The sequence below is a fragment of the Petromyzon marinus genome, chromosome 42 (assembly GCF_048934315.1).
Source record: "Petromyzon marinus isolate PM22_M1 ecotype Great Lakes invasive population chromosome 42, UKy_Petmar_22M1.pri1.0, whole genome shotgun sequence".
NCBI classification, from domain to species: Eukaryota; Metazoa; Chordata; class Hyperoartia; order Petromyzontiformes; family Petromyzontidae; genus Petromyzon; species Petromyzon marinus.
Window position 1 is genome coordinate 5,584,027 of NC_133708.1, and position 20,286 is coordinate 5,604,312.

At 47.0% G+C, this 20,286-nt stretch overlaps 1 protein-coding gene across 2 annotated transcripts in view; it reads right to left on the reverse strand.

Annotated features, from left to right (window-relative positions):
• Positions 1-3,901: 3,901 nt before the first annotated feature.
• The window catches only part of LOC116951297 (endosome/lysosome-associated apoptosis and autophagy regulator family member 2-like), a 36,513-nt gene continuing 20,128 nt past the window's right edge, over positions 3,902-20,286 (reverse strand). For both annotated transcript variants that reach the window (XM_032969818.2, XM_032969820.2), the window contains exons 13-23: positions 19,693-19,789; positions 18,772-18,909; positions 17,641-17,928; positions 15,168-15,341; positions 14,444-14,624; positions 13,656-13,752; positions 12,743-12,844; positions 12,007-12,133; positions 11,322-11,500; positions 9,672-9,843; positions 3,902-8,575 (exon numbers count right to left, since the gene is read on the reverse strand). In XM_032969818.2, coding sequence (XP_032825709.2) covers positions 8,513-8,575; positions 9,672-9,843; positions 11,322-11,500; positions 12,007-12,133; positions 12,743-12,844; positions 13,656-13,752; positions 14,444-14,624; positions 15,168-15,341; positions 17,641-17,928; positions 18,772-18,909; positions 19,693-19,789 — 1,618 coding nt within the window. In that variant the 3' untranslated portion in view covers positions 3,902-8,512. The remainder of the gene's footprint in view (positions 8,576-9,671; positions 9,844-11,321; positions 11,501-12,006; positions 12,134-12,742; positions 12,845-13,655; positions 13,753-14,443; positions 14,625-15,167; positions 15,342-17,640; positions 17,929-18,771; positions 18,910-19,692; positions 19,790-20,286) is intronic.

Consider the following 20,286-nt stretch of genomic DNA (forward strand, 5'->3'; position numbering starts at 1 on the left):
TATCAGAGTTGTCTTTTTTGTTTGCATTTTGACTGCTTGTGTTGTGGTTATTGCAAACATGATGCCTTGAATAAAGGTGTCAGTTTTTTGTACCAGTTAAAAGGGTAAAACCTATTACTATAAACTGCGTGTGTCAGTGCGGACCAGCAGGCAGATCTAATCTATCTCTCTACGGTCTAATCCTCAAGTGGTCTGTCCCCTCTCCATTCACTCTCTCTCTTAGAACTCCCCCCTTTTGCCTTACCTCTCTCACTTACTCTTTGGTTCTATTCGGTAAAGTCACGTAGGTAAAAAATAAAATAACAAAAATCACGACGTTTCGGCCACAACACAAGTGGCCTTCATCAGGTGAAGGGCTCGTGTTGTCATGAGGACAGCGTTGGAGTGAAAACAGCCAAGCACAGGTCGCGTCCTTTAAGCTGTGTGGGAGGAAGCAAAACGCTTGACAAAGGAATTAGCATAAAAATGAGCACGATGTACGTAGGAGGTGCATGGGCCATGATGGACCAGGAGCGGGTGGGGACCATGACGGACCAGCAGCGGGGGGGGGGGGAGAGTGAGTAAGTAGAGTGAGTGAGTGGAGTGAATGAGTGGAGTGAGTGGAGTGAGTGAGTGGAGTGAGTGGAGGAAGTGAGTGGAGTGAGTAAGTGGAGTAAGTGGAGTGAATGAGTGGCGTGAGTGGAGAGAAATAAGCAGCTGTGAAAGTTTGGGATACCACTAGGTGAAGGGACCGTGCTGTCATGAGGACAGCGTTGGAGTGAAACAGCCGAGCCCAGGTCGCATCCTTTAAGCTGTGTGGGAGGAAGCAAAACGCTTGACACTTACTCACGGTTCGGCCCAGATGTGTGAAAGGTTGGAGAGAGACGCGGCTGTACCAAACTTTGGCTGGGGCTGGAATCCGGCTGTTCTACAACCCGTCACACGGACGGTCGAGAAACAGGATGGTCGCCCTCTGTCCTCCCTCCTCCAAGTCCCGAGCAAAAAGGCCCCCAACTTCTCAATCCCGTCCCTTTTTATTCCTAGGTTTGAACGCTTACCCGCCGCCCCCGCTCACCTCTGCCCCCCCCTCTCACGCCCCGCCCCCCCCTCTCTCATGCCCCGCCCCCCCTCTCACGCCCCGCCCCCATTGTCCCACCAAGTGCTTTGTCCATTCCATATTACTACTGCGGTGCATTATGGGTAGAGCCGTTAAACTCGCGGTGCATTGTGAGTAGGGCCGTTAAACTCGCGGTACATTATGGGTAGGGCCGTTAACCATGCGCCGCCCCGCTCCCCATCTGCCCCGCCAGTCCGTGTGTGTTTATGTGGGGGGGGGGGGCGAGCGCTGTGACGGGAGCCGGGTGACTTCCCCGCTGCAGCAGCACCGTTAGCACAGCGGCGGCCCCGGCCTCGGTGGAGCGGCTTCGCTGCCGTGACACCACAGTCACATTGGAGAAACCAGACGACATGTCTCGGACTGCATTCGTGAACACAAAGTAGACCTGAAACACGGTAGGACCAACACCTCGGCCGTGGCAGATCACTGTTATAATTCAGTAGGCTCACATGACATTGACTTCTCCAAGACAGAGGTTCTTTGCAAGCCATCTTTGCTACCATGAGAGATTCGTTCATGAGGCTATCCACATATACAAACACAGAGACAATTTCAACCGAGAAGATGGATTCTGGCTTAGCAATCATTTGAAGGATTTGATAAACCATTTCGGGTCTTAATTGATTGTTCACGCTTACGGTGGCTTTCAGACCGCATCTATTATTTTCGTCACCCCCTCCTCTTTTCCGAACATAGATGTACTCGTCCATCTGAACAAACTGCCAAATCGCTCTCCGTGGTGCTAACGTTAAAAAACGCGACTTTTTAAAAGTTCTTGCTGTGGTTTTCACACCTGATGATGATTGCTTGTATTTGCAGTCGAAACGTCGTGGGAATTTTATTGTTTTATATTTTAATTATTTTATTGTTTCCCTTCTACGTGACTTTACCGAAAGAACCAAGAATATAAATATAGAAATGTTATAACACTAATTGTTATAACAACACTCCTACAACATCAGAGTGCACACACATTAAATACGCACTACAAAGACAATAGTTTAAAGCGATTTGAAGCATGTTTTATTTTCAAAATGGAAATATGGCTTTTGAGGGGGTGGGGGCAGAGCTTTGTGACGTGACGTCATATTTGAGGGGGGGGGGTCTGAATTTTTGTGACGCCGTGTGACGAAAGGGGGGGGGCAAAAATCGTCCAAAATCGCGTGACGTCATTTATGGCCCCCGATGTCTATGCACTGCTGGATGATCGTAATATATGTTGAACTTCTTTCGCACTATACGTAGCCGAACCGTCTGGGAAGAGGGTTATTTGACCGTACGTCGTCACCCTGCTTAGTTTAGGGATGACCAAATTCCAAGATTTGTTGGGACTTTGAGTCCCTTTTGCCCAGTGAAGTAACGAGCGTGGTGGCAAGGGGTACATGACCCCCGCCCCTGGTGCCAAAGGCTATGAGTTGGGGCCCCTTGGACAATCACCACGAGATATGTTTTCAACAGTTTAGTATTGGAAGTAAGTTTTTTTTTACGTAAAGAAACGTAATGTGACGTAATATAAATCGATTTGAATGGCAGTATCTTGAGTAAAACAACTTTGGACATAGAACTCCGTTTCATCTTCAGGGTTATTTCGGTAAAGTCACGTAGAATGGAAATAAAATAATTAAAAAATAATTATTATAATTATTATTTTCTTTATTTAAAGTAATCATTATAATTATTCTTTATTATAATTATTCTTTTATTTCCATTCTACGTGGTGACTTTACCGAAAGAACCCAGAAGATGAATCCCTGCAGTCACGAAAGCTTTAAATCGATAGAACTCCGTTTGCTGTGATATTTATTGCATCAGATACGCGTCAATTATATTGCAATGATGTACTACTACCGAGCTGTATTGGCTGCATTTTGCGAACACGGAGCGCCCCTACAGTGTTAAATGTTCGAGACCGTGGGCGTAATGATGTGATTAGGCGAGAGGAGCCTCGATATATAACCTAACTCGGTGCGACCGTACGAGACAAATCAAATATTTGGGCCCCACCTGACCGACTGCCGCACACCCTGAACTGTTAATGTAGTTACGCCAACGATCATATGGTCTATCCACTGCTGGATGATGGGCTCCCCCAATGCCGTGTGGGGTCGGGGAGGGTTATTTGACCATACGTCATCATCCTTCGTTTAGGGATGACCAATTGTAAGATCTTTTTGGTGTCGATTCCGAAATCGATGGATGTCGTTCCCGTCTGACAAACGCTTTGTGTCATGTCTGTGGTTAAATATGTAGAGTAACAATATTGTAGTGGCAAGGCTCTGGTAGAGTCGCCCCGATTACGGGATGTCATAGAGGCTGGGACACAGGCCCACAACGATCCTACACGCGGTAAAGCCGCATCTGGCTCGGAGGGCATGCCGGACTGATAAGTGAAGAAAGTCATTGGTGGAAAATATTGGTCATGTCGCAAATACGAAATGGCCACTTCCTGTCGAATAATTTTACTGAGGTTGGTAAAATTGGAACCCTCACCTCACAGCCAGCAGCGTGAACTCTTAGCATACAGCATGGAGAAACATCAAAGTCAAACCCAAAAACCCTCTATTATGGTTGTTATAAAGAGTTCAAAATATATGAATGCTTTTTCTTACAGATACTTAAGATGTGGTATATTTAGATGCTTTATAAATGCAATTAATATTACTATAAATGGTATAAGTCATGCAGGTTACATCATTCAAATATTTACATATTGAAACAATTATTTTACAAGTACATAAAGTACTCACATGGGAGATCCACTGATAAATCCATTATAAAATGAGTCTCCTTATGCACGATGATCAGTGCTGCGAATTAAATATATGCACTTTATTTTTTGTAATACACTGTAAAGTACGTTTAAATAACACAAATTAAAAACACATTTTTTTTCTAAAGCGATGTTGAAAAATATTTGGTGGACCAAAACTTCCATGACATTTACCACAACGAAGACCCAACAACACTGACAGGCTGCGTGTTTTAAGCAGGCCAAAAGACAATCCATGTAAATCTCCACTTTTGAAGAGCACAGCAGCACCTACAGGCATCACGAACAGGTATCTATCTCTGTGCACCAACCAAACAGTGCTGACAACTCTGCTCAGACAATATTCCATCTCGCTCTTGCACCGCTGATGAGAGTGGCGTGGTAAAGGCAAAGTGTGCTAAGGGGCCGTCCATAAATGACGTCACGCAATTTTTGACGATTTTTGACGATTTTTGACCCCCCCATCGTCACACGGCGTCACAAAAAGTCAGACCCCTCCCTCAAATATGACGTCACAAAGCTCTGCCCCCCCCCCCCCAAAAAAAAAACATGCTTCAAATCGCGTTCAACTATTGTCATTGTAGTGCGTATTTAATGTGGCGCTGCACTCTGATGTTGTAGGACAAACATTTATTAAAAAGTGTATTTAATTAAGTAGAACGTGTGTTAATAAAGAATTAAAGCTTTTGTGACTGCATAAAATACTCATTGGTTTTTTCGGTAAAGTCACGTATGTAGAAATACCAAAAATCACATTAAAACAAATCAATCACGACGTTTCGACCGCAACACAAGCGATCTTCATCAGGTGTAAAAAAACAAATAGCACATAGGGTGACATCAACGCAACACATAGAGAGCGTTAAACTGCACGGAGGTAAATACAACAAGATGAGAGGCGATAATTTTTCTTAGGTTTGTTGAATTCTCGTCTCTCATCTTCTTGTTGTATTTACCTCCGTGCAGTTTAACGCTCTCTATGTGTTGCGTCGATGTCACCCTATGTACTCCCTGGCTATTTGTTTTTGTTACACCTGATGAAGATCGCTTGTGTCGCGGTCGAAACGTCGTGATTGATGTATTTTAATATAATTTTGTGGTATTTCTACATACGTGACTTTACCGAAAAAAACAACGAGGAAGTAGAACGTGTTGTCTATATTTATTTAAAGTTGCGAATTTTGATGTGACGTCACATTTCTCAACCAACCCCCCCTCCCTCCTAGGTGCGTGACGTCATTTATGGACGTCCCCTAAGCTAGCTTGAGCTTGGAAAGTACTTGGCTTGGCTGCTGAACGTGCATAAAGCATGGGTTATACTTTCAGCAAGTGCGGGTTTACGTTGTCGGCAGTGCAGCAAACTAAATCGTACGATACGATGCCCCCGCGCGTCCATGCTGATCGGCATTCATAAACCCGCACTGACCTTAGGTATGATCAAATAAAACCCCCTGACCGACACATGACGAGGCCTGCATCCAGCAGTGCATTAAACAAAATAAGGCACAGTAATTCCATTGGCTGTTAATATATTGGATTGAGTGAACTAACAAATGCTGTGCATCTGTTTTTTCTTCAATCCACTGCTGGATGAGGGCCCTCCCCATGGCCTCCGGGTCGAGAAATTGATTTACCATACTTCACCGTGCGCGAGTCGGCAGCATAGACATGGAGGCATACAAGTACAGTGCTGTACAAGAATGTATTGCGTTGCATTACCAAGCCATATGGCAAGCTGTTTGTGCATGGTGGTCACTCACCCAAGCATTCTCAAGCCTGCTTAGCTTCCGAGATGAGGTGAGATCGAGCGCATTCCGGGCGATTTGGTCATACGTGGAGCCCCCAATCTTTATAATGTGGTTATGGCCTTGCCTCTCCAATGACTGTGACATATCACCATTTACAGGCACTGAAGGAATTACGCAAGAAACCGACCCAGAGAACAAAATCTGTTTTAGCCATTTGCAAAAATTCAGGATCGCACGGTGTACCGGGCATGGTCTATTTGAATGGCTTAGCTGCCTTGTCGACAAACCAGGCTGCTTCACATAGTCATATTTATAGAGATACTAATCATACTGAACATTTAACAAAGCGCCTTTCTACAAGGCACTCAATGCACTGTATATCACATATACTGATTAAATTAAGTTAGTCTAAGGGGAGGTCTAAGGGGAGGAAAAACTAAGTTGTGGTTAGCTGTGACCAAGTCTGTTCTCGGAAGCTAAGCCGTTTTGAGCCTGAGCATTTCTTGGATGGGCGACCACGAGGCGTTATTTTTTTGGATAATGGTAAACAATACAAACGAGACGACAAACTTGACACAAAGCATAATCTTTTTTAAATCAAAACGCAATCCCCCAAAACCACAATTCATCAAATAAATTGAGCGATAAATCATAAAAATGCCTACTTTTGATACTTCACGTAAACCTTTAATCAACATACATGGTAAATCATGCAGCAAAGTACCAAGTAACTATGAAGGGACAACGCGTTTCAATGGACACTCACCTGGATAAGGATATTTAACGATTTTAATGGCAGTGCTCATGAAGTACGGTACTCAAACATCCCGATACTGCCCAGCCACAACTTAATCACAGACCCCTGCCCATCGTTTCACTACGAGTTTTGAGTCGCACGTTACTGAAACCATCAGTGGGGCGATGATGAAAACATGTAAATTCAGTTCCACTTCCAGATGCTTGAGCCATCTTAATGATAAATATAATGAGCAAGAGGTAGTGGTCATATGCTCTTCATAGCCCGGCCCTTAGGTGATGACAATTCCACATTCAAACGGCAGGGACAAGTACATTCGCAGGAAAATCAGTTAACTTCCCACAGCGCAGTACTCGCAGATTAAAGGACTACACTGAACCCTTACCCGCGTTTCCCAATGCCACCCGGCCATCATTCTCATTGATAACTGCTCACATGTCATTGCCGTAAGCTGTAAAAATAACATCCAGGCGGTCTCCCTGAATTTTGACTCCTTACTAAAACAGCCTGCGACGTTACAGGGAGTGTGCCTGAAGTTCTCGGGTGAATGGCCTGAATCATGTTCAGTGTTGACTGCAAAAGGGCCCAAGACCACCTAGGAATGCCCTGGGAATCATCGGTGCAGCCTTGGCTGCTCTCTTTGGGGCTCGTTGGCGTTGTTGTTTTTGCTGGGGCCTGGGGCTGTGTCGCAGAGTTGCCCTCTCCTCTCCCCCCCGTGTGTCCCCCGTCTTAACCTCTTTCCCCTTCCTCCCCGTCTACCCGAATGCTATACGCTTTTTCTTTGTCAAGTGTCTTGAGATGCGACTGCTTTAGACACGCCACATACATTGAAATTGTTGTTTTATACACATTCACAATTAAAGTTCAACTAACAACTTTAAATAACACACACAAGTGCAAAACATAAATATTCACATATCGCATGACAACAATAAATAAATCACATTCAGAAATACAAATAACTGCTGATAAAAAAAAAAGTTTAAATATTTGTCGAGAGAGATATGTAAAAATAACGCTTTATGGTCATAAGTCAGTAAATAAACATGTGATGTCTTCTACACCTGTACGAGGTGAAGCATTGTCACAGTGGACAGCTACGAAATTGGCCACCCAGTTCGATTCCTGGCCATGGCCGACGTCAATGGCGAGTGATATCAGACACTTGTCCTGGGCTGCCACGACAAACACTTACTTCATCAACCTGCACCGGCCAGCATGGTGAAGTATGGTCAAACAACCCCATGACTGGCATGGCATTTGATAGACCTTCATCCCATCCAGCATTGGATTTTCAAAGGGCTGTAACTTATTATTGTTACACCTGCATCGGTAATCTAGGCTTTTCGATTGTGAGTGCAGTATATTCAATGGAGGACATACTGTATTCTCTAGATTATAAGACACATTTTCACTCGGCAAAAGTTGGGGGTGCGCCTTATAATCTTTTACTGGACATCTGTGAAAGACAGCTTCATAGCTCATTAGATTCCTCCAGTCTAAAAAGAGATTGATTCTGGATCTGGTACGTGTGCGTTTGTGCATGCGTGCGACCATATTTCTACAACTTTACTGACACAGGCCACAGGTTATGGTGGTGTCTTACTCTCCGGAGCAGCTTACAATCCGGTGAGAAAACGGAATGTTGCGTCTATGAATGGCCGAGTGCACATGGGGTGCTGCCTGCAGCTGAACGCTATCGTTGGTGTAAGCGACCGCACAAGAACAGCAAACCGCCAGCGCTCCTCTGCGTCGCGTCGCGAGACGGCGAAAGCCAAGCTACCATGCAGATATGGTGCAAAATCTCACTCAACTAAGAGCCGCATGGGTCATCACACTGTGTAGGATGCCGACGCCATCACTTTACCGACTGGTGGCCCTTTTGATTCGGTGCCCACCAGAGGCAATGTGGAATTTCCAACTCTGATTCAGGCCCACCGAGGAAGATACACACTGCGCAGTGCTTGACTGAGCAAAAGGGACACTTTGAATGGATTCTGGGTGGCTCCTGTTGAGTCCACACTGATGGGAGATGCGGTGCTTTTGGCTTGAATGTAACGAGAGATGGGCGATATGGAACGAGAGACAGGCTGGGTCCCAGTTGTGGGCTCTTTTGTGTGGAGTGTTCATGCTGCCGCCGGCTATATTGGGCCCTGACTGTGGGAAGTCTTCAGCTGCACCGATTCAAAGTCGTTGTCTTTGTCCTGTGAACAGAAATTAGAGTTACGATTCCAGTTATGCCCACATCTCGTAAGTAACTGTTTAGTTTAAATATTTGATAGTTAATGGAGTTTTTTCTCCTTCACATAAGGCTTTGTGTCTCCAATACCATTCTAAGAAAATGGAACCAAAAGTTAAAAGTGCGCAAAGATACGTCGTTGAGAGGTGCGCACTTTGTATTATACCAGCAGGATTAGATTTGAGAACACACGCAAGTTCGAGACATCATATTGACCAGTAAGAGAAGTCGTGCCTTTGGCAGGATATAAAATGAACTAAACTATTTTAAATTTTACCAGGTAAGGCCTCACTGAGCTATAGAGCTCATTTTCAAAAGCAACCTTGGCCACAAATGATAGCTCAACGAAGTGGCTTATCATCATGTGGAAATTTCAAGCAGCCAAATACTCTAAAAGCATGTTTCAAAACGTGGAGGGAAAAACCAGAGGGCCTGGAGAAAAGTCTACGTGACCACAGTCAGAAAAATGCAAACTCGAAATATTCAAGCGTCAGGGTCAGGATCAAACCCACAACCTCCTGTTTACCAGGCGAGGTAGTTAACATCTCGCCACCGTCACACATATGTCATTCCAGAATGATGGCCTGGTGGTCGACATTGAGGACAGAGTGGCCATCCACCATGGAGAAGGAGCAGAGAAACCAGCTCGTGTGCGGCACGCTAGGTGGAGGGTTTCTTCTCTGCACCGCGAGAGATGCCGATGGCTTTGCGAGGGCCCTTCATCCGGTCGGAAATTGATCACGGCTCTCACGACACCGACGACCACAGCCGTTTGTCACCTGATGACACTAGTTGTAATTATTGGCGGAACGTCGTACTCAGATTGTAAATTTTGTGGCTTGGTTCTCCAACACACCGGTGTGCTGTACTCGTAACGAATTGGCATGTTCTGTTCACGTGACAAACCTTACTAATCGGCTGTGTCCAGTGGTGGCGGGTTTAACGACACATTTATATATTTACGCGATCTAACCCAAAAAAACCTCTATTATGAGCGAGATTTATGTTCGCGTTATGGCACACGCCCTGCACCCGGTACCGTGCCTGCGTCAGGAACCCACCTTCCTGCCCATGGCCTTGAGCTTGCCGAGCAGCGACCGGGTGCCGTTGTTTGATATGAGAACCTCGTCCTCCATCTCCTCGTCCTCCATGACGCCGCAGCTGTCTGCCACAGGCAGACCTCCGTCCTTGGTGCCGGCGCTCATCACCAGCCGCGAATACTTGTGCTCCAGCCTGCAGACGGAAAAGGTCGCGTCGTAAATTCATGTGGTGGTGGGGGGGGGGGGTGGGAGGGACAGTTCAGAATTTGAATATTTATTTAGTCTGGAGGAATCATATAAGCTAAAAAGCTCTTTTTCACAGATGTCCAGTATGGGTGAGTCAGAACCTTACAGCAACAAACGATACAAAAACACAGGAGTGCAAAGAATAGGAAAGGTAAACACTGTCGCTTAAAAATATACAAATACAACGAAAGAATGTTTTATCTTACCAGGTAAAGCCCACTGAACTATTAGCTTTTTTGTCGGAAGCAACCTGGCCACAAATGATAGCTGAATAAAGTGGCTTATCATGTGTGGGGCGCTCTAAGGGATAGCAACCAGCCGCCAATGTCACCTTAACCCTTGTTCCTAAACGCCAACGCTGATAACACCGGGTAGTTAGAACAAAAACAGCGGGCAAATTCAAGGGTGAATTGCCCCCAACCACTCGCCCCACCCCCGCTGTATCCGTTATCCCAACAATGCCCCGTCACTAACACGGAAATAAATGGGAGCCCATTTACAGCTTGTTATTTTGTGTTTTGAGCATTCAAAACTTCATATTAAAACGCAAATAGTATATATTAAGATATGAAGTAAAAAAAAATGCAAATGTAACTGCCCACCTCCCACCCTTCTCACTCACCACTAGCGGGTTTATTTTACGAAAGGTTCAGCCAGCCCTCTGGCATCCTAACAATTAGCTCCGTGAATAAGCTGCAACGTTGGGCAGTGTGTTAAGTGTCGGAATGTGCCATGTGTCGAAAATTTGAATGAAGATAATCTTTAAAAATAAAAGCAATATAAGAATTATGTCTGGAGGTGTGGTGGAGTGGTACTGTACTGCAGTTACTGTAGATTCCAGTATCAAAACTGAAGCATGAAATTCACACCCACTGGGCAAACAAGCAGATTTTAATTTACAAGAGCGTTGTATTTCACAAATACAAACAAGACAGAGATCCCCCATATAGCCTTTAATAGACTGTTGGGGCAAGTGCTGTGAGCAAGCACCTATGAAGGTCGGCATGACACACAGGGAGATGGGTGACCAAGACCACGCCTGGCCACCTTTATCTCCCAAATGCAGATGCTTTTACACACTGCGCCAGGTACTCATATAAGGGTGATTCGACCTAGGGGAGGCCCAGGGGGAGTGGTTCGATATTTGTCACTGGTGTTGGCCGTGAATAAGAATCATAGCACAGCGTGCTGACCGCTACACTCCCGCACAAAAACAAAAACCCCTGTATTGCCTTAAAATACTGTTGGGGCAAGTGCTATTAGCAAGCACCTAGGAAGGCTGGGATGGCACATGAGGGGCTAGGTGGAAAGCACCACACAGAAAGATCCCCTGTATAGCCTTAACACTAACACTGCAGGAGCAGGTGCTGTTAGCACACACACACACAAAATAAAAAGCACGGCTGTTCTAAAAGGTCAGCGTACCTTTGATTTTTCTTCCAGAAGTGGCAGATTAGGGCGACGAGAAGACAAGCGGTGAAGGTGGCGATGGACAGGCCGACCTTTAACCAAAAGCCGATGAGCTCGCATGCGACCTCCAGCTCTGCGGGGAAGCGCACCCCGTCCCGACAGACGGCAGTCTCCCTCAGCACGTAGTGCTTCTTCTACGAGGGCACGCGGGTGGGGGGAGGTGGGGAGACAGGGACCACATCGGCAGGGCACGTCACGCGCGAACGTCATGCACGCATGCAATTGATGCAAAACTACTGAAACTATTTTTTTTTATTTTACCAGGTAAGGCCTAATGAAGTGACTTATCATTTGGAAATTAGGAGCGGCCAAATACTCTAAACGCAAGTTTCTAAATGTGGAGGGAAAACACAAGGACCCGACCATAAATCCACGTGACCATGGGGAGAACATGTCAGGGTCGGGATCGAACCCATGACCTCCTGTATACCAGGCGAGGTAGTTAACATCTTCCCAGCGTGGCGCCCACGTATTTTGCAGGGGCGGCCAAACCACGGCTCCGCAGCCGCGGTGTGAATCCTGGGAAATTTAAGCGCGGCTCATATTGGGGACGCAGCCGATTTTTAACTTTTCAACGTCACTTTATTCGAATAGGGGATTAAATCCACGGAAAAGCCCCCCAGGTGCGAGCGTCGCATGCCTGGATGCCGTTGACACAGCTGCCGATGATCTCGCGGTAGTCGCCCTTGGAGCAGAGCGGGCAGGCCTGCCGGCTCTCCCACAGGAGGTGGAAGCTGCAGCCATCGCACGTCCCCTCCGGACACTTGCTGTGTCATAAAACAAGGAAAGAGCAGTAATGCCTCGATGCTCATGTGAGCAGAAGGTCGCTTTGAATAGCTTAGACTGGTCCTGCTTGTGCACTTTAGCTGTTGTATTTAATGTTCTGGGTGACAAATTTCCTCCGTCGACTTATTTCAAAAGCAAATGGTAACAGCCACCTGAAGTATAGAGTAACTCTTAATTGTATGGATTGTTTGTAAATCAATTGAGGGGCACACTATCACGCTGGGTCACGAGTTAAATATCTGGACATCCATGAACCTTGTAATATTATCTGTTGGGGGTTAAAAATTAATGCAAAGGCATTCGTTGTCAACGTTTTGTCTTGTGGAGACAATGAGTCCCTGTCATAGCAATGCATAATTTCCCCAGGCTTAAAAAAGACCCCTTCAAAAATTATTTGGCAAACATCCCAATGCAAGACCCCCCCCCACACCCCGTGTCTTGAGACCCAGGGAGGCTTTCCGTGGTTTAATAAATCACGTTTCATCATTTGCACCTGTCAATCTAACATGAGTTATTACTGCTCAGTGACTGAGTATGCAGAATACAGAGAGTTTGACTTTGCAATTGTGTGACTGAGACTGCATCCGTACCTGGGCAAAGACACCACTCCCTTCCCGGGCATCTGCAGGTTGCACCGCAGTTGGATGGTTGAAGCTCGTCCAGTCGGGCATGCCGAAGTATAATCTGATGATCTATTCAAGCACGTCCGCACGTAGTTTTCAATGCATTCAACCCACCACCATCACCGTCATTAGTCATTATCAATCCACTGCACTGTGGGATGAAGGACTCCCCAAGCTATCGCTAACTTTCGTGGTCCTGAAATGTAACAATCCACGCAGCACCTGTACACTCCTCTATGGGACGTCTGGCAAAAACATTACCAAGCTGCAGTATTTATAAAATTCCTTGGCACGTGTTGTGACGGGTACTGCAGTGCTCGCCGAGCTGCATCGGATTCCGGTTGCCGAACAAATACATAAGGCCACACTCATTACACAAAAAGCGCTTGCCACAAAATAAACCACAATACCTTGCTGATCTCGTCAAAGAGCATAAACTGTCACGTGAACTCAGGTCATCCTCGCAGCGACTTTTGGCTTATACGGCCGTCTGGAACGCTCTTCCTTCCGATATTAGGAAGCCACTGGAGCTATGCACTTTTAAATATAGATTCAAAACTAATTTCTTTGGGACTGCTTTTTGTGTTTAGTTTGTTGTCTTTCTCTCACACCTCCGATTATCACGGTTGGCTACGTACGGTGCAACAGAAGGTCAACATGCATATACATACATAGCCTGAGTGGTCAGCGTATTGAAGTATGGGCAAGTAACTCTCACGACCAGTACCATAGGGGAGAGAAACCCTAATCCAGCGGTGGATTGACGGAAGTCCTGGACAGGTACACACGCAAACATGAGATGCGCAGAGTGTAAACTTGTAAAGCGTTTCGGGCTGGCTTTGCATACCAACACGGAGGCTCGAGGCCTTCTGAACGTCACCTGAAGTAGAAGACGACGTCTGGGAGGTCCTGCACCACGTCCCCAAAGAGCGTGGGGTTGGCTGTGATGTTGTCCAGGACACGCCGGATGCTCACGCCTACACCATAAGCACCGCAAAGAGAGTTCGTCGCCACATCTGTGCGACCCCCTGACCCTCGATGCCTCCACAGCGTTGGATTACAGGCCACGTGCAAAGCCACCTACCCCCCGAAAATCAGGGTAAATTAGGGTATAGTAGGCCCCGGCTAACGTTTTTAATCCATTCCACGAAAAATATTGCAAACCGAAATAAACTGTTAATTCAATTTACTTCTAGGTTGAAAAATAAGTAAAAATAACTGAATCTGCAAGAGAGCTGTTTCCACTACCAAAACAAAGTCAGTTGAGGTCTAAACACTCCTAAATAGGCATCGCTGATTGGCTGAGGCATACTCAGCCCCACTTACGAGTGCTCGGATTGGCCAAAATTGGCGCCCTGCGTGCATAACATAAACATACCGTTAATTTTTTTTTACATCAAGTTAAAACCATGGGGGTTAACCAAAAAAACGTTAACCGATGTCACTGTTCACCGAAAGACGACTGTATTGATATTGGCTAAGGGCACATAGAGGCTGCAATTTCTCCTCATTGATTTAGTGGGATACATCTATACGCAGCTCGCCCGTCTATTCGATGAGACGTTACACGGTTGGTGGGACCTCTTCAACACAAATCCCCAGCCGAGTGTTTGCCTTCCGTGTACGCGCGAGAAGCAGCCGGCCGTATCGGCTGGGGCGCCGTTTTACCTATGATCCTGTCGGCGATGCTGACGGGGTGCGTGGACAGCATGGTGCGCGCGCCCATCAGCTTGGTGGGCATGAGCGTGGAGAAGCAGACGTGCGCCATCACCTGGCTCTGCCCGCTCAGGTCAAACTGCAGCAGGTGGCTCGAAGTGACGTTATCGGCGCAGAGCGCCAGCTCCCGGGCCTGGCGCAAACGCCACACGCGAGCAGCACCTCCCGGTCGATCGCGTACCGGGTGCACCTCGCCGTACACACGTACACGTGGAGTCCGCTCCCCCCGCCACCCCCACAACTTTGGCATACACATTCATGCAGACTCGTGAATCTATTGTTCTTATCTTCGGCACATAAATTACTGTACTTATTACTTACTTGGTTGGAATCTGTGCAGCCATCATCACCCCCTACTACAAAGACTTGGCAGGGGAGAGGTAGGAGGGTGCGAGGCAGGGGAGTAGAGTGAGACGAGAGAGGCGAGGTAGGAGAGCGAGTGGAGGGAGTAGAGTGAGATGAGAGGGGAGAGGCAGGATAGTGCGTGGAGGGGAGTCACATGAGATGAGAAGGGAAAGGTCGGAGATTACTAGGAGGGGAGTAAAGTGAGATGAGAGGGGGGGCGTTATAATAGTGCGTGAAGGGGAGTAGAATTAAATGAGAGAGGGGAGAGGTAGGCGGGTGTGAGCCCCCGGAAGATCGCGAAGGCGGTGACTGTACGTACGCTCTCACTTACTGGGCCGCCGCACAGGCTGATGTTGAAGTGGTGGTAGTACGAGGTGCCCTTGGCGGTGAAGCTGGGGTGGCTGGTGACCGACGCGATCTCCCGGAGCTCTGAAAAGTCGTAGGCGTACGGTACGGCGTCATGGTGCCAGGAGAAGGTGCAGTTGCTGTAGCAGTATGACCGGTCCTGCAAGCAGAGCAAACTTCAGCAAGAAACCATGGCAACGGAGTTTGTGACACTTGGCTTGGATAAAAAAAATCTGCCGAAAAGTATTAACAAATATTCGAGTTAATGTAATCCTGCAGGGGTGGGGGGGTGGCGAGGAGGGGGTTGGGCGTAGGGTTGAGTGTTCTCGTGCCCAAGAGGACGTCAATTGATGGAGATGGATCGATGAAATCCATTTGTGCGTGGATGGTTTGGTGGATTGTTACATCACGGGAATCCGAGGTATGGCGACGACTCGAGGGAGGCCTCAATCCCTCGGTGGAGTGATTGTGACCAACCCACATACTCCTCCTCTTCCCGTCTCTCACAGAAACTACACCACTGATGAACGATCCTGTTCACGTGAATACAGTGCAACGTCGCATATCTGACCCATTGGGGCCTGAGGTATAAGTGGATATGTGAAAAGGTCAGGTATTTTTACAATTAGGGTTACACTGTGCACAACAAATCCACTGGACAAAAATGAACCGCAAACTACTCTCTGTCCTTTAGAAATTAGCAAATGTACGCGAGATTGAGATTACATGACTGGACATGAAATTGGTCGGATTTGTGAACATCTGTGGAAACTCTGATTATGCCACCAAGGACAGATGACTGCACTGAGTGTGGGTGGTTAATTGGTTAGGGCGGATATGTGACGGTCGGATATGCAGGGGGCTTAATGTCAGCCGGAACAGTCCAAGATGCTGTTCCGCTAATTATTTTAAAGCCCAGCCACATCCGTCTCGCTATGTGATGAAGAAAAGAATGTGCGCCAAGAGTGCTTAGTTTGACCAGATGTCGTTCAGGACAGTACTGATATTGAACTTCCTTGTTTTTAAGATCAACGGTCCTTAATGAGGATGCGCAGATGTCTGACGTTAAATCACGCGAATCGAGGGACGTCAGCCCAGCAGCATTACGGAAAATATAACGTGATCAATTTGAGCCCTGGATACGCGACGTTGTACTGTTACGGAACGAGGAGTGTTGATAATAATAATTTCAACTGCAACGCGCCGCCACCGCACAGTATTCACTCTTGGAGACGGAGAACGACTCGGAGGCGTGAGGGGGAAGCACAGACAAGCGGGAAGGCAGCCACATGCCGGCGCCAACAACTGCCCCAGCTCTGCGGTCATCTATGCATTAAGGTTTTATCGGCCAATTACAGATAGTCCCCGAGTTAGGATGGCGATAGCGATACGACAAAATTATCAAATATTTTAAATTTCGCGCGGCAGGAAAACGCAGCAGCGTAGGAATGTTGGTGAGTACAGTACAATATGATACGTTACGATACGTTCAATGCATGTATGATACGTAGCTTTAGCGATTTCAATTTAGGGTTACCACGATACGATATGTTCAATGCATGTCAAAAGTTTTTTTATAGCAGACAGGATTGTTTCCTGAAAAAACTTTCTATTAAATTGCAGTTCATATAGGTAGGCTAATAATTTACCTTGTTTTTTTACTTTACATTTTACTGTGCAATACAGTATTGTAATTAATAAATACATACAGTATATAGGTTATACAGTACAGTACTGTAAATTGCTCTTTTGCTAAATTATCACCATTCTTTAAGACTCCTGGGTAGGCTAGGCCATCTTCGACTTACGATATTTTGACTTACGATGGGGGTCGTCTTAACGCATCTCCATCGTAAGTGCGACCTGCAATAAGTGCTTACATGTGGGAGGACACCAGAAGATCTGGAGAAAACACACGCGTACGAGGGGGAAACACTCTATCCCGTACAGATGGAATAGGTGGGAGGTCCACATATCTGCTGTACACCCTTCTCCTGGCGAGCCAGGGTTACTGCTCAACGACACCCACGCGAAGGGGAGTTCCGCAACATTCGTCCAGGGATCCACCAAACCTCGCTGCTGCCTCTTGCAGGCAGCGACACGCAGCAGAAGTGTAGGGCACCACGGTGGTGAGATGTTAACTACCTCGCCTGGTATACAGGGAATCGTGGGTTCAATCCCAACCCTGATGCCTGCTGCATATTTGGAGTTTGCGGTCCCTCCCCGTGGTCGCATGGACTTTTCTCCAGGTCCTTCGGTTTTGCCCTCCACATATAGAATTAACGTGCGTTTAGAGTATTTGGCTGCTATAAATTTTCACGTGATAAGCCACTTCGTTGAGCTATCATTTATGACCAGGTCGCTTCTCACAAAGAGCTATATATAACTCAGTAGGGGCCTCACCTGGTAAAATAAAAAAAATAGTTTAGTTTAGTACCCGCCACTGGTGATGGCCTCACCGGCGAGCTGATGGTGCCGGGCCCGCACCGCACACACGCCGCCTCTCCGCTCAGCCTCGACGCGCCGAGCGCGGTGCCGGCGGGGCAGGCGCGGCACGAGCTGCTCTGGCGGTGGACGAAGTGGCCGGGGGGACACGCGACGCACGCCGCACCGCCGAGGGACGACGGCGACGATGACGACGGAGGTCCCAGGGCGCAGGGCCGGCAGCGCGAAGCGACGCCGTCCAGCGCGCCCGTCACCACCACCGAGTAGATCTGCGCCACGTCCCTGTGGAACTTGCGTCCCGTCTGGATGGCGGGAAGGGGGGAGAGTCGCCATGCGGGAGGGCGAAATGACGGACATCGTGCCGAATGGGTCGCTGTACGGCCAGGACCGGAGAGAAAACCGCGCAACTTGTCACGTATAAAACTACAAGAGCGCCTCTCAAATGCATTTCACTCTCGAATATAAAATAAGACACATGGGAAAGGTAGCCAATGTTAAATAACAGAAATATATACATTTTTATAGTCACAAAAACCTACGTTTTGATTTAAAGCTTTCGTGACTGCAGTAATTCATATTCTTAGTTTTTTCGGTAAAGTCACGTTGAAGAGAAACAACAAAATAACAAAATATATATAAAACATATATATATTTTGTTATTTTGTTGTTTCTCTTCAACGTGACTTTACCGAAAAAAACTAAGAATATGAAAAACCTACGTGTTGCATAAAACAACTGTCATTCTTTAAAAAAGAAAAAATCTTTGAAACTACGCCAAGCACCTCCAGGAAAATCCAGGAACTCAAAGTAAAGTTTCACAAAGTCAGAATAACCGCATCACCTGATCTGGCTTGTTAAACAGTCGTCATGATCTCACAGAAACAATCAATCAGATGTAAACTAGTTAACAACCAGAACAAATGACTTTATTCTAACTAATTTGATTCGAATGCATCTGGGCCAAGAGATTACAATTTACACTGCAATATGCACGATAACTTCTCGCAAACGAATATACTCGCCCCGTAGCAGGATAACCTTCACTGACGGCGTGGGGCCAAGTGGCGGAGGCACGTGCAGCGAGATTGCCTGGGCTTTGCGCTGCGTGAACACGGAGCACAGCGTAATCGGAGTCTGGGGGATACCCGTGAGAGAGGCACCGCCGTGCGCTGGAAGGCCCAAGTGAAGGTGAGCGACTCGTTCCGCGTCACGATGTGCCGGTAGGCCTGCCTGGGCTGCGTCCCGCGCCACGACTCCACCACCGCCGTCTTCTTCCCCATGTCCTGGTGAGCAAGCGGTCAGGGTGTATGGCAAAGCCATTGGGGAAAAAAAGTATCCGTTTGATCAATCAAGTGTCGTGGTGATTGAAGTACACTTGTCAGTGGTCAGAGCACAGAGCTCACACTTTGAAGGTTGCGAGTTTAAATTAAAAAAATTCCGCCAGTAATTGAGAGCACATCGCCCCAATAGTCGGTTCGTTCCACTGGCTACCAATCCTGTACCAGATCAATTTTAGGATCACACTCACTGCCTTCATACTTATTTACGTCTCAAGCTACTCCCATCCACGAGTTCTACCTCTCCTCTCTCATTCCACTCTACTCCCCACCACGCACTCTCCTACCTCTCCCCTTTCATCTCACACGTTGAAAACCGGCCACATTGATCACAGGACTTCCCCAAAATACAAACCAGTGCAAAAATTATGATTTGCATATATGCACAAGAAGTTTGCCCTGCCAGCTGCCTTCCGTATTACCAATTAAACAAGTGTTGCAGAGCGTTTCATGAACCACGCACACGTATGATATTTCTAAACTTCTTCAGTGTGGAATTGCTGTGGCATCTCAAATTGCGTTTGGGGCGCTCTATAAGATGCCTCGAGAAATGGTTCAGTAATGACATTCAGGGGGTGTTCTTTGACACGTAATTACATCAACGATCACAGCTAGAGTTTCAAATGGGAACTTTGTAGTTTCATAACAAGACACTTAAAGCACAATTCTGGAATCATTGCAGATTTTTTTTAAAACCTAACAAGTAAATGATGCGGCCATGCCTCTCACCAGCATAAAGTGGAGCTCACAATCGGCCAAGCACTGCATCTCAAACACGAACGTGATGCTCGCTATGTCTGACTGCCCGGCGCCGAAGCTCGGAGTCCTGAAACGCAAACACGCCCGTTGGATGAATGTCTCTACTTCCGGTTGTCCACCGCGTTTCTCTCCGCTCTCCTGTCGCCCTGCAATACAGCTCATGGTGGAACTCTCCGCAGCAGCAGCAGCATCAGCACAACTCACAACCTCCTCCTCCCCTCTACACCAAGGACCAGGACCGTCACTGGCGGGTGTCATTTCTCCATGGTAGCCCCCTCCCTCTGGAACTCGGTGATCATCGTCCCACTGCAAATTTGCAGTAGGATCGGTCAATCCACATCGACTTTGAAGAGACACTTGAAGGCACCACCTCTCTCGACGTACACTGAGCTTAGCCCTGTGCCTAAAGACTCATGGTCACTTATGTCCGTGAAATATTATGCAGGTTACAATTGTATTTGTATTACTATCGTCATCATCATCAGCCATGATCAATCCTCTGCTGGAATAAGGTCTTCTTTTACAGTCACAGGAGATAGATATCGGTGAGTATAATGTACCAAC